The sequence below is a fragment of the Podarcis pityusensis genome, assembly GCF_964106645.2.
Source record: "Podarcis pityusensis genome assembly, chromosome: 13".
Lineage (NCBI taxonomy): Eukaryota > Metazoa > Chordata > Lepidosauria > Squamata > Lacertidae > Podarcis > Podarcis pityusensis.
The window spans coordinates 37,216,774-37,231,611 of record NC_138038.1 but is presented as its reverse complement, the minus strand read 5'-3'; the positions used below and the strand labels follow the sequence as shown (position 1 = coordinate 37,231,611).

General features: G+C 45.6%; 2 protein-coding genes across 7 annotated transcripts in view; one reads left to right on the top strand and one right to left on the bottom strand.

The window, feature by feature from the left end:
- KDELR1 (KDEL endoplasmic reticulum protein retention receptor 1) overlaps positions 1-14,838 on the top strand; it is a 124,974-nt gene that overhangs the window by 69,842 nt on the left and 40,294 nt on the right. The gene's annotated exons all lie outside the window — the stretch shown is intronic.
- The window catches only part of GRIN2D (glutamate ionotropic receptor NMDA type subunit 2D), a 62,501-nt gene that overhangs the window by 26,291 nt on the left and 21,372 nt on the right, over positions 1-14,838 (bottom strand). For all 3 annotated transcript variants that reach the window (XM_080977606.1, XM_080977605.1, XM_080977607.1), the window contains 7 exons: positions 7,015-7,436; positions 5,814-6,406; positions 4,029-4,143; positions 2,419-2,615; positions 1,823-1,976; positions 1,220-1,373; positions 99-224 (listed from right to left, as the gene is read on the bottom strand). In XM_080977606.1, the coding sequence (XP_080833732.1) occupies positions 99-224; positions 1,220-1,373; positions 1,823-1,976; positions 2,419-2,615; positions 4,029-4,143; positions 5,814-6,406; positions 7,015-7,413 (1,738 nt within the window). In that variant the 5' untranslated portion in view covers positions 7,414-7,436. The remainder of the gene's footprint in view (positions 1-98; positions 225-1,219; positions 1,374-1,822; positions 1,977-2,418; positions 2,616-4,028; positions 4,144-5,813; positions 6,407-7,014; positions 7,437-14,838) is intronic.

Sequence of the window (14,838 nt, the reverse complement as noted above, 5' to 3'; positions counted from 1 at the left end):
TGGAGCGCAACAGGCTGCACATGCTTGCCGCCCTTCCTTATCTCCATAGGTACCCCAGTTTCAGACACATGCCCCTCCCTTATCCTTGGTGCACTCACGTTTACTGGCGCTGAGGCTGCGATTATAGCCTACTGGGCTGAAATATTCAAAGATGAAGACGGTCACCGCAACGACAGTCAGGCACATGACAAACATCATCACCCAGACAGCAGGGCTGTAGGGCTCTGCAGGAAGAGAAACATGGACCACGGTGGTGGTATGCCCGAGACAGCTAGGATCTAGTGGGTGAAAGCAGGGGTTCTGAACCTTTGGCATAAAAGAGGCACCCTAAATCACAAGTAACACTTTTAAAAATGGTATAATTTAAGGCTGCCTCTTTAAATTGGCTTTTCCTGAGGAGCTGTGTTAGTTGTGGTCATGTGGAGACTCTGAGATAGTCTGTCAGAATTGATTTAAGAGTATGATGCAGATGAACCCCAAAGCAGGGGGGGCGGGAATGGATCTACCATTATCACCATCCTTGAGGGAATAGTGGCTCTGGGAGGGTGCCACACAAGTCCCTCCATGGCAAAAAAATAAAGCTATTATTTTGATCTGAAAGATCAAAATGTCTTCCTTGAAAACTGCACATTTGTTAATGTGAGTCAATTTGGGTGAAATTGTCTTTTCCCAGGATTTGGAAAAACCTGTCTGCTGGTACTTCCATTGTGATTCTAAGTACTGTGTTAACTGCAGTTATGTAACTCCCATTGATACATATTGGCAGCTGCCCACTTGATACCCACAAATGGGCAAGTTTTCTTTTCTTTCTCTCTCTTTCTCTGCTTATGGCTTTTCTCAGGCCATTTTCCTTCAGCCAAAGGTCATCATTTTGTATGTCCATTTTAACAATTGTTTTAAACATTTTTCTATTTTATCTATACCCCACCTTTCCAGCATAAATGGTGGGTTAAAAATGCTAAAATAAAATTGACACTAAAAAATTCAAAACTCTACCTCAGCAATAAAGCAGGTCCTTAGTGGGGCTGTTTCCCCAAGATTGGGTACACAACTACTTAGATCCAATAGATGACAGGATTGGGGAAGATTAGGACTTCTGACTTCTCTACTATAATGAACCCTTCTTTGAAACCAGACTACCTGGAAGACTCCTTCCACATCTCATGCCAACGCTCCCTCCTGCTTTTTACTTTGACCCATCCCAGGGCTGGGTATTCACCTAGGAAGGCAGAAGGTGAAACAGTTCCATTGCTACGAGACACCATCACACTGATTCCTGTCTCGACAAAGGGCACAGAAAAATCTATGACTTCAGCTCTCTCCGCATTGATGGTCAGGGATCCAATCGCCATGTCAGCTCGCTTGTAATACACCTGAGAGACACACACACACAGAGATGGATAAAGTACAAATAGCCAGCAATCCTGAGTTTTCTGGAAAGGAAGGGGAGGGTCCAGCATTTCTGAGTAAACAGTGGTACCCACCCTGAGCCCTGGAGACAGGATGTAAAATTCTGTTTGCCTATCAGATCCAGGAATGGGCAGAGCCATATTGCCTAGGGTAACCCTCCCATAACCTTTGAAGCAGATTAACCCTACTATTTATGTCAGTGCACTATTCAATAGTCCTTTACTTCAAGGATACAATCCAAACAGCCTGCAGCAGGACTTGTGGGTCCTCTCAAGTGGAGTTGAGAGTCACACATGTGTGGGTGGGAAACCAGAATTCCTGGGTTCTTTTAAGAGGAACAAAATGCAGAGAGTCCTAAGAAGTTGTGCGTGAGCCCAGACCACCCAGTTCCTTGGGGAGGGGATGGAGTTACCTCTCCAATCATGCCGTTCCACATGCCGTTGACTATCTTGCCATGCTTGCCATTGGTGACAAGATAGAGATCGTAGGTGAAACCCAGAGTCTTAGCCAGACGCTTCAGGATGTCGATGCAAAATCCTTTGCAGCAGCTCTTTACCATTTGATGGCTGTGAACAGCATAAGGAGGGGGGAAAGGAACTCAGCAAGTGGTTTAGGAGCACTGTGGAATGTAAACACAGAGCCAGCAGGACGTAGTGGTTATAGTGGACTAGGTCTGCGGTGGCCCAGGTTCAAATCCCCCTGTCAGCCATGAAACTCACTGGCTGATTTTAGGCCATTCACTAACCTACCCTCACAGCAAAGCTGTAAAAGAAAGAAACAAAGGAGGAAAACTATGTGTGCCACTTTGAGATCCTTGGAGGAATGGGGCAATATTAATGGGTTAAGTAATTAATAAGCAAGCATGGGATTGATTGGTGCTTGGATGGGTGTCCACTGGGAAGCCTACACAAGCCACTCTGAACTTTCCTGAGGAAGAGAAAGATCTAAATGTAAAATTGATAACACTGAACTCAACTGTGGTAAACTTGGCCAGCGTCTCAGGAATACCTGTTGGTATGGTTGAGTGGGTGGCGGCAGGGAACTGAATCACGAATGCAGGTCTTTGTGGCTGGATCAATGTTGTCGACAATAACGAAGGGCCTTTCCTCCAGTGTTGCCACCATGAGGTGCTTGTTGTCATCCACAGGTTGCAGGAATTTTCTGTAGCGTGACATGCTCAGGATTCTGCGCTCCCACCTTCCCACCTGCCTCCCGGGGCATAGAGAAGAGGTTAGATACACCCCAAACCTTTCTCCAGACCCTTGCCAGCCCACCAGTGTTGGTCCCAAATTTATGCCATATTCAAGAAACTCAGTTTTGAAAGCCCCCTCCCACAACTAACATCTCCAGAATTGCATCAACTTCTGAATCTTCACATCAAACATACTGTACATGCAAACATACATACATAATTTAATTTGTATGCCACTTCAAACCATGCTTAAGGTGGCTTACAACATGAAAGAAATACAATCTCTTGTCTTAAAAATCACACCCTCCATTCACATTATTCCTCTGCTTCCTACGTCCATTGAGGACATCCATGACCAGCATGGAGTCAGGATATTCGGCAGCCAATACCATATCTCAGATGATCTTGCCTATATTTTGTTTATTTGATATTTGTATCCCATCTTTCTCCCAAGTTGGAATACAAGTTGGCTTACAACATTTAAAAAACATCAGTGATAAAATACAGAGTGATAAAATCAAACTAGTTAAAAACTAGGATGTATTTTGATAGGCTAGGGAGGTGTTGCTTCACTGGCAAAAACAGTGAAGCTGGTGAGCACAAGGCAGGGCTTTTTTGGTGGTGGCCCACAGCTGTGGAACTCACTTTCCAAATGGCTTACACCTTGTTCAGGCATTTAAGGAAGCCCTCTAGACCTTTTCCTTGACTACGACCCTCAACCAAGGCTTTGAATGACTTAACAAGAGCAGCTTTCTTTAGTAGCATCATGTGCCCATATAGCTATTGTTTCTGTATCGTTTCTTTTGATGTTCTTACTATGGGAGGACGTGTAAAATATGCAACTTATAAATACTTTTAATTAAACAAAATTAGCCAAATAGATACCTTGTGTGAGGACTCGGTGGATGGGCTTTGCTCACAGCTAAGGGCTCAGCAATTGCCAAAATGAGATTCAGAAATGAATCCACCACCCCTGCCAGACTGGTTGCCTTTCCCTGTAGGGTTTGGCTTGATGTGTAAGAAATTTACATTACTTTGCTCCTCTGGCTGCTTTTTTGTTGGGCACGTGCAATCTCTGATTGTTTCATGGTGCCATCAGGACTGTGAGAGGCTTTCTGTGGGGTGCTGGCATGTGAACGGCTGTGCCTTATAGCAGGGGCTTGAGACTCAGCGCCCTCTCAGCTCTTTCTGTTTATAGCCCTTGTCAGTTCTCCAAACACACTCCATCTCCCGAATTCACACTTGCCCTATAATTACCCCATGATAACAGTCCACCTTCTCCAAACATCAACCTTGCCACAATTCCACCAACTCACATGGACTCCGGATTACGACCTGTCCAAACATTTTTTCACCCCCTCCCCTTGACTCATCAACCTTCCTCCCCAATCCAACCACCTTCCCCCCAAACCTCCCTCAAACTCACCACCTCCCAGGTTCGGTTTTTGCTGAGGGAGATCACAGCCAAGGATGGATTGATGAGGTACCCATCCTCATTAAAGGAGAAATCCTTCTCACCCCAGGTAACATTCATGAAGTACCTGCGAAGAGGCATGATGGAAGCTCTTCAGTGTCAGTCTAGAGCCCACTTTCCACATGCTGCCATCGCAGCTTCACTCCCCCTCATTTTGCCATCCCCCTCAAGCCTGACCCACAGGGCACTGGTCTAGTATTTCGGATGCAGCTGTGGATCAGGACTTGGAAATCGAGAAGGGAAAAGCCCTTTTGGAATCAGGCCCATTTTGAAAGGGGAGGCAGGGTACTGAGTGAGGATGGATGGTGTGCAAAGGTGGGTAAATATGGATGAGGTGAGGGGTGTAACTGGCTATATGGGGAGGTGGTAGGAAGGGATGGTATGCAATTAGTGGGAAGCAGAGCTAGTGAAAGGGCTGGATGCAGGCCAGATTAAAGACATGCTGGAAGCCCATGCTATGTCAAGTTTAAAAGGCCCCATAATACTGTGTATTATTCTAACAGAAAGGACGATGGAAATAAAAGTAATAAACTTTTATATTTGCATATATAACCCGTACATAGGCAAGGTTACAACTTAAAACTAATCATCTATCTTGCAATAAGCCTATTTGCATATGAAATTTATTTAAATGAAAACACCTTCTGATTTCTGACTTAGCAAGAGTGGTCTCACACACACACTGTTTAGCCCTTTCTAAATGGAAGAGCCAAACAACATGTGTTGTGTGTGTTGTGCATGGGACATACAATTTAAACCATTTATGGGGTTTTTTAAAGGCAGAGTCATTGAAATTGGGGGGTTGTATTTGAAGACCCTCATAATGCGAGGCCCTAAACTGGACCTTAACTGTAGATTAACCAGTGTGGTATAACGGTTAGAGTACTGAACTGTGACCCAAGAGACGAAGGTTCAAATCCCCACTCAGCCATGAAGTTCACTGGTGACCTTGGGCCAATCCTTGGAATATAAAGGTGGTATATAAATGTAATGAAATAGATATGTAGCTTTTGTGTAAATCCAGCACTGGCTGGATGTTGGTGCATAGGGTGAGTGGATATATAGGGATTCATGAAGACAGAGGCTCTTACTTGAGAGTAAGGAAGAGGTGTCCTTGCAGAACTGTTGGGTGTGCAGATGCTCACTGCATAGGGGAGGATTTCCCTTTTCCCAGTGACAGCAGTGCTGCTGGGTCTTCAGTGACCAGGTTATGCCCTCCCCACCTGACTCAGGTTTCTCTACAGTTAGTGGGTTGGCTAACACTCTTCCCAGATTCAATCGTTGTGCTCCTTTTCCCAGGAAGGGACGTAGGAGTCCAGCTTCCTCATCTGGAGCAGCCATATCCTGGGAGAAGTACCTGCCTCCTCCTGCCTTTGTCATCCCGCCCGCCCCGGTCTCAGCCCCCTGCCATGTCACCCACCTGTTCCCTCTCCTCCTCATACTCAGCCTGGCATTCCACTCTTGCGCCCAGTGGTGTTAAGGACTCATGAGAAATGGAGATAAGGAAGCAAGGCGAAAGTCAAAATGGCTGAAATGGATGTGAAGAGGAACAAGTTAGGAATGTAGGAAGCATGCTTTGAGGAACAGATTTGCAAATGAAGAAAGGAATGGGAGGGGAGGAGGGTATGGCGATAAGTCAGATCTGCTATACATCCCTTGTGGACAACAGCACTTTCTTTTGCTCTTGATTCCACCCCCCTTCCAGGCAAAATCCCCCCAGCCTCTTTCCCTGCTGACCGATGCAGGTTCTCGTTGATCTGGGTGAGATTGGGTGCCCGGCAATCATTGTTGAATTTTGGAACTGAGCCGTAGACTTGGAATAGGGCCTCTGCCCCCTTGGCAATGATGGCTACACCATTTTGAACCCTGTGGTAGAGATCATCTTTCCATCCTGCTGAAAGCACCATGAAGAGACCCTCGGGCAGTTCCTCCGGCATGTACTCAGTTCTACCAAAGTTGGCACCTGCCATGAACCAGATATATCCGGGGCCTGTGAGCTTCACTTCACGGGCTGCACGGAAGATGCTTTCTGCTTCTTCACGGGAGCAGTAGAGAAGGCAGATGCGGGCATTTATTTCCCGGAGCTGGCGTTTGAGGCGGGCCCCGTCTGGGTCATCAGTGAGATTAAGGGTCACAGTGCTGCGGCGCTCCCAACCAATGAAACTGCTGTCAGTCAGGACCTCAATGTAATCTACAAAGTCTTCATAGCCGGGAAACAGTGTCGTGATGACAGCAAATGCCGTCCAATCGTACTGTTCCAGGACCTCAAACATCACTTGCAATTGCTGTTTGGTCGAGGAACCTAATTGTAGAAAGGTTGATCCTTTCTCCTGGATTTAGGAGGGAGCAAAAGACACAAGGGTGATAAGTGCTACCTATTTGCCATCCCATTATAGGTCTACTTTCTGATTTCTACCTCTCTCCTGTCATGGGAGAGCTTTCAGAATAGTTTTATTTGGGGAATAAAGGTTGGCTTTTAGTTCCAGCAAAACATTTTCCACCTCTGTACACCATACAAATAATTCCAAAAGTGCTTGCATGCAGAAAATCATTATGCTGAAATTGTCCTCCTCTCTGAACTGCTGATGCCCATCTAACCTTGAAAAAAGGGTCATAGTATGAGCTTGTGTGACATATCTATTGTTATCTTCAGCCCTCCCAGTGTCCCTACACCAAAGCCCCTCAATTAAGTGCCTGCCTTGCACTTAATGGGAAAAAAAAATATTGATCAAAGTATCCAAAATTCTGCACTAAGATAAAGGCAAGTTCTGCACTATCTGTATGCAAATTAAGCAGATTAGCATCAGTGAGTAAATGTCTGTAATAGATTCAGGTTGTATAATTTTATGAAGAGCAGAATTTAAAATAGTTATACATAATCTGGGCAGAGAAAAACACAGGATATTAGAGTGAACATAGACAGAATAAATCACTTTACCTTGGGTGTAAGAACAATGGCTGATCCTCCGTTGATGCCAATGATGGGAACAGAGGTCTGTGCTGAGATGAAGTCCAGGATCTGGGCCACAGCCTCTGTACGTGTATCATCCTCAAAAACCACACCATGTATGTGCAGGGAGGAGAGAACGTCACAGAGCCGCACAATGAGGCTGCGCGGGTTCGTGTCATTCAGAACCACAGGGATGGGGTTGATCTCCATTGAGAAGTTGCGGAAGTCCTCGGGCGAGAACCGGGCACTCTCTTGCGTGTAGGTGGAGCCACTGAAAATGATGGGGATGTTGATGGTCCGCCGCCGCAGGTCCAAGAAGGGGCTGGCACAGGCCAGAGCCATAACAAAGAGCATCCTAGCAGCGGGGGTGCCCGGGGGCAGGCTCATCTCGCAGGGCCTCTACGTTCCCCCTGGAAGTGGTTGGGAGAGGAAGGAAAGAACAGGCAATGAGAAAGGGAGACTTAAAAAGAGAATCAGGTGATGAGCCACTTTGGTGGCAGGGCAGAGGGAGTAGCATAGAATCAAGCCTGCCTCCCCAGTTGGCCTGAAATCAAACTAAGCTGTTGCTCACCTGTGTGTAAACATGCTCACCAGTGCACAAATACACTCACACTGCTTCTTCCTGCCACCCCATGCACCTTGCTACATGAATTAGCTCAGGGTTAGGAGGAGAAGGAAAGCAAGAAACCATTGGATTTGTAGAAGGAAACCATTCTCTCTCCTGCCTGCATATTTCCCACGTTCTCATCCCCTCAAGATCAGAGCTTGTGGAGCAACTATAGGTGAGCAAATGGCTCACCTCAGGGGGCTGCATATGGTGTCTGGGTTGCTAGTTGCTAACCCTCTGTGCTGCACTGTTTTGACAGAGCTCCTGTCAACCAGTGGGAAGGCCCATCTGCTGCTTTTTGGATGCCAATGGTTTAGGTTTTGGCAGCCAGAGCTCTGCCTGAGCTGCAGGTCATTGGAGTTGATCTTTGGAGGAGAGGGCAGAACAACATCTTTGTACAGGTATGCTTTAGAATTATCATGGCATGTGCCACAATACGTGCTTCTTTCATTAGCTGTGCGAAGTTGACCAAGAAAGTTACAGGTTAGATTAAAGACATCCCCAAGGTATGAAACCCCTGGAAGCTTCTGAATGGGATGGCTGATCACCTCAAGAGAAAGTCACAACCCTAAGCAGGAGCTTACCTCTTCCACGGCAAATCACATAAGCACCACCTAGATCTTCCTTGCTTGCTGTTATGGCCTCACAACCTAAACAAGGACTTTGAATAACAGACCATCTTCTACACATTCCTGCCTTTCAATACCTCACTTTTCTCCAGCGTATTCAACACCTGCCCAATCCAGATACATCCCCTGTGACAACATAAACATATCAGCAATACCCTTTCCTTCCATTATTACATTTACTGAGTTTTGGCAGTGCTGTGAGTTGGGAGGGTCCCACAGGTCATTGGAGGGCAACATTTTAACCCCTGGAAGAGACATATTGGGGTCTTGAAGAGGAAGAGTTGAGGCTCTGGTGAGGGTCAAGGAAAACAGGAACAACTTGGCAGAGTCACACATCTTTGTCATTCAAGCATTTGGACAGAGATTCATAGGATGCACATTATCTCAGAAAACCAATGTCTTTAATCTTTTCATCCATTAATCAGTCAATGCTCTCCGCCCTCTTCATTTCATACGTAGGCTGAGACCCTATCTGCCTGCGGACTGTCTCGCCAGAGTGGTGCATGCTCTGGTTATCTCCCGCTTGGACTACTGCAATGCGCTCTACGTGGGGCTACCTTTGAAGGTGACTCGGAAACTACAACTAATCCAGAATGCGGCAGCTAGACTGGTGACTGGGGGCGGCCGCCAAGACCATATAACACCGGTCTTGAAAGACCTACATTGGCTCCCAGTACGTTTCTGAGCACAATTCAAAGTGTTGGTGCTGACCTTTAAAGCCCTAAACGGCCTCGGTCCAGTATACCTGAAGGAGCGTCTCCACCCCCATCGTTCTGCCCAGACGCTGAGGTCCAGCGCCGAGGGCCTTCTGGCGGTTCCCTCATTGCGAGAAGCAAAGCTACAGGGAACCAGGCAGAGGGCCTTCTCGGTAGTGGCGCCCGCCCTGTGGAACGCCCTTCCAGCAGATGTCAAAGTGATAAACAACTACCTGACATTCAGAAGACATCTTAAGGCAGCCCTGTTCAGGGAAGTTTTTAACATGTGATATTTTAGTGTATTTTTGGTTTCTATGGAAGCCGCCCAGAGTGTGGCTGGGGAGGCCCAGCCAGATGGGCGGGGTATAAACAATAAATTATTATTATTATTATTATTATTATTATTATTATTATTATTCCACATAAGCAGGGGAGATGTTTGACCCAGGGAGAACGCTGTATGATTTGGCCAAAGAAATGACTTCCCAGCAGCAAGCTTTAAATTGAAAATGTAGAGGAACGGGAAGGGCCATTTTATCCAGGAAAAACGTGTCAAGTTCCCCAAACACCAGCCAGTAGAACACCAGGATTGCAGCTGTTGGTTTGGCCAGATGTCACTATGCTGAGCCAGATGTCAGGAGCTCATCCTGCCCTCCATTTATCCTCCATGGGCCAATTATTAGTCAGAATAGACGAGTGAGTGAAGTGCAGAGGTGGGCACTAAATGAAACCAGTCGCAGATACAGTGGACTTAATGTGTTGGTTTCACCTCACCCAGCACCCTCAATGCATTTATTTTTCTCCACTTGCTATAATTCCAGCTCTCTCTCTCTCTCTCTCTCTCTCTCTCTCTCTCTCTCTCTCACACACACACACACACACACACACACACTTTCCTTTTTGGATACATCAGGTTTGCCCAATAATATGTAGAGAGTCCTTCTACATACTGATAAAAACCCACTTAGATTATTATTATTTATATGCTGGCCAGCTCTAGGGCAGATTCCCAAATTATTTATCAGAGTGAGCCTGACTCCCTACCTGTCATTGGTTCCAGTAGCATCACACAAGGCAACAGGTTCATGTACGGTTGGTATGTTACCCTCATTCTGCCACTGTACCCTCAGGAGATTATTCCAACACATGTGCATGGTCCTGTCCCTCTTTGCCTGTGACTGGCACTATTTCCATTTCATTTCATTTCATTTTTATTTGTCTGTCAGGCACGAGCAGCCAAATCCCACTCCAAATCCCACCAGCATTGGCAGTACAGATCTGCTCATTGGTTGGTGGCTATACAAATCTATACACTAGGTCCCTTCCCCCCCCCCACACTACAAAAAAATAAAAATAAAAAATCACAATCACAGCATGCAATAAGAGAGTTCCAAATTACTCAAGGAATCAAACTAAGTTGCTGGCTGCAGGCAGAGCCTCCTCAGAGCACTTGTCAATCAGCTGGAGGGGAGATGAATTCCTGTATGGCTCTTTAATTAGACTCCTGGTTTGTCTGTTTTATGGTAGTGTTGTGGGTGTGACCCAGACCCAAAAGGCTGCATAAAAAGCATGTGTTGTGATAATGATGAACTGTGTGGCCAGGAGAATCATGTGGCTCACTTCTTGCTGAAGTGGAATCCTTCCCATTGAAGGGTGTGATTGCATTTTGAATGCTCCCATCCATAATAATCTGTTGGCATATTAAAAAAAATGAGCATGTCAAGGAGAACGGCTCTAGCCTATTCTTTCCCAGCATGTTTATTATTTATGTTTCAGGGGGAGAGGGAATAATATATCCGAGGAGGGACAGTGAGTATTCAGATATGCAATTCCCCACTTGCAGGCTGAAGTGGCACAGTCCAGCAAAAGCTGCCATATACAGTTCTGCTGCTTATATAGCTTGGCTTTTTGACCATAAGTACGATGCAAAAACTATCGAGCGGGACCTCGGTGATAAATTCTAGTGGGGTGTTCCCCATTCAAACATTCCTTATGGACAGGTGGACAATTCTTGATGCCCCAAAGGAATTGAGGTGGAGGTGGGAGGGAGAAGGGAAGGAAAGGAGATAAAGATCTATACTGTCAGCAACCAAAATAAAACCTTCCACTACCTAGTCTCCCACTATGCCTCTAAAGTGAGCAGTGAAATCCCTTGCACACTGTCCACACTTCCAGGGACTTTGGATCACCTTAGCATATGTATGTTTCCAAGCCCACATTTGCCAAAGCAATATGAATGTGGAGGGCCAGGGGGGGAATCAGCATTAAACAATCACAAGGAGTGGGGGTTCTTAAACGTTTCATGCCTACAGATGCCCCCCCCCCCCCCCGGCAACTCTCCCAGCTGGTCTTACTTTCAGGCCCAGAACCCAGCTAGGATAAACTAATGTAAAAATAGCCAGGGGTGCACTTGATGGGAAGAACGCAGGATGCAGGCTAGGTTCAACATCCCCCTCCTTTCCCTCTGATGCTCTATCCCCACATCAGGGCCACCCAAGACATTTTGCTGCCTGAGGCAAGGGATAAGATGGTGGCCCCTTCTGCAGATAAAATCTAAGTGGACTGGCAGTTGTATCTTTACTTCAACATAGGTGGCAGAGCAGCATCTTCCACTGCACTGGGGGGGTAGCAAGTTAGCTTAGAGCAGTGGCTCTCAAATATTTTCCCCCATGGACCACTTGAAAATTGTTGAGAGCCTTGGTGGACCACTTAATGATCTTTCTACCTGTTGTAGCAATTGTAATGTACTGTGCTAGATGCTGTATGGTTACAAAGCAAGCCTTCTAACATGTGGTTCCACCCTCAGAGAACCATCTTTTAAAAAACTAATTAAACAATTAACCACTCCATACAAACCCTTATCATAGGACAAGACATTACAAAGAAAGAGTCTTATTTTGCCTATGCTAATTTTAATTAGGGCTTACACCGCTCATTAGACCACTTTATTTGGTCTTTCAACATCAAAGCTCTCTCAGAATGCTCATTTTGAGATGTCAGAAACCTTTAAGCTGCTGCTTATTCTGTTCATCTTTTACTCTGGGCAAGGTGATGACATCCCTCCCATCTTACCAACTAATGTAGCTCACCTAAGAGGAGTCTATTGAATTAGAATCTCTCCCCCAGGACTAACGCAAGTTTCTTTTCATATTTATTATCATTTAAACAGCATGTTTTAACTTGCTTTAAATCTTTAGTATGTTTTGTCTCAAAACAATCCCCTGAAGTAAATCATTAGCACGCTTGGGAACCTCAAGAGACCCTTCATAAGTTACAATCTCCCCCCCATGAAGATAAAACCCGCATAGGGAAAAATGTGTATTCCAGCATGTGTGAAATGAAGCGCAAGTGTTTAAAATAAAATGATTGCGTCATATTCCAGCTAGAATGAGGTACACACTTTTTTTTCTGCTTGGCGATTCTTTACATTACTTTAATTATGAGTCAAGTACTTGGGACGAGGAAGTGGAACCTTCAAGGTCAGGGAGAGGAACCTGTCTTTCTTCCCTGAAAAAAATGTACAGATGCTTCACAGTTTAGGAGCTCTCTAAAAAAACACACAGAAAACCTCTTATAGATGGATGTGAAGGTAAAATATGGTACTTAGGCTGGAGCAAAAACTACTGGAGGCAAGAAAGAGCAACAGCAAGTATGCTTTCTAAACAAACAAAAGGGGGGGAATAATAAGGGTGATTTGTTGAGAAGCAATGCAGTGCACAGTGGTGTTTTGCTTGTCATACCCATTCTGAGAAATAAACTTGCTGCATAGGATAATAAGAGGCAGTAAAGACCTGTTCTCTAACATTTGTATTGAGACAATTGGAACAACATGACCAGATACAATTGTAGTTAAGTCCCTGGAGGCTGTATGTTTTGCTCCTTTTTTGAAGAGTTGAATGGTCAAGAAGATTGCCCATAATGTCCACATTAAAAGGTGGACTCTAGTCCATGAAAGCTTATGCTGTAATAAATCTTTCGATCTTTTAAGGTGCCATAAAACCTTAGTTGTTTTTTGCTGCGACAGACCAACACAGATATCCTTCTGGAAATCATTACTGTACATTGGAAAGTGGCAGCCAGATCCCCTCCTCACTTTCAAAAGTTACCTTGCTTCCCAAAGCAGACTGCGACAAGGATGCCAATGGGACACCTCACCAAGTTGCAGTGAGGATCAAAGAGATGGACAGATAACTGCAAAACCCTTCACACATACTAAGTGCTATGGGGATTATAGTTTATAATAATATGGCCACCACCTGCCACATTTAGGGAAATCCTATGCCAAGTATGTTAATTATGTGCTGCTCTAATATGCAAATTAGATATGGCCCTCTGGCTCATGATATTATTTTGATGCAGTCCGCAGTGTTGAACAAGTTTCTGGCTCCTGGTCTATTGCCACCTGGCAAAATCGCTGGTCACAGTAGGGAGAAAAACCAACAGGCTAAAGCCCCACTGAGGACAACAGCGCCAACAGATATTTCCCTGCAGTAAAATAGGCAAAATTGCATCAGACTCTTGCCAAATCCAGGCATTTTGAATTCAGAAGGTTAACCAGGGAGGTTTTGTCCAAGCTTATCTGAAAACGGATCTCAATCTGCTTTGGTGTCCATGCCTAGAATGCTGGATCTGTCAGACATTTTCTTTTATTGAGATTTGTACTAGAATGCTGCCTCTCCTGCCATTTGTGCTCCAAAGCAACTGCTTCTTGCTGCTTTGTGGTAAGGCCAGCCCTTGGTATGGTTGATTTCCCCAAGTCCATAATAAGGAACTACAAACCTGAAACAGGAAATGCAAACTGAATTACCATTTGATCTCAGACCAGAATTCCCTCTGGCCAGACTATCTCGTCTCTGTGACCCAAAGGATAATAGGAAGGCTTGGTGTTCTACAGGTGAACCACCTTTCAGGTGATGACCTCAGTGGCTGTAGGCCTCTGGCTGTGCAGTTTGGAGAAGCACCGGGAATGGCTCCTGAAACCCATGTGAACTCTTCCCACTCAGTGAATATAAAGCCAAGATTGGATTCCACTAGTTCTCCTTCCCCTTAATGATACAATTGCCCCATGGGAAGTTGTCATAATCTATACCCCAAAAATCTATAACATATGTCCTCACACTTTCCATGCTACCTGCTGTCCTGATTCCTTCCTGACTAATCTTTCACAAGCAATAGTAAAAGCTGAAAGCCTTGTTATTGCTTCATTCACTTGGCAGATCAAGGAAGATGTCAGTTACCCTGGCAGATGATGTTATTCCTCCTGCTCTTGGAGGGGTGTGTGTGTGGAGTCTGGCAGATGATGTTATTGTTCCTGCTTTGAAAAAAGGCTCTGTTTTCCTCCCACTCCTGTTTCACTACACCACTGCCTGGACCTCTCCAGCCACCTTAATGCCACTTTCCCCACCTTGTCCCCTGCCTGCCCTTGCCTGCTTTTGTGGTTGCCAGTTCCAGTCTGGATTTCTCATACATTCCAGAGTGCCCACTACTGGTTTATGTTAACGTGTGTCACATTGGCTCAAGGCTCCCACCACCACCCACCACCCTGGAGTGTATAGTCAGCTGGCCCTTAGAGGCTGCTGCTATGACTTATCCTCCTAAATTGGCCTTCGTGCCCAGAAGCATCCTCTGACCTGGGTATCCCAAGCACCACTAGGCAAACCATCAAAGTCCTCCCTCACACTCCTCACTGAGCTGAATAGGCACCTGCTCCCCAAACCTGGTCATTGCCCCTTTAAAATGCAAAGCCTCTATCAATGGCTACCAGTCATGATGGCTATATGCTGCTTCCAGAATTGGAGGCAGTAGGCCTATGATTATTAGTCGCTAGGGAACAGCAGCAGGAGTGCTGTTGGTCTTACGTCCTGCTTGTGGGCTTCTCATA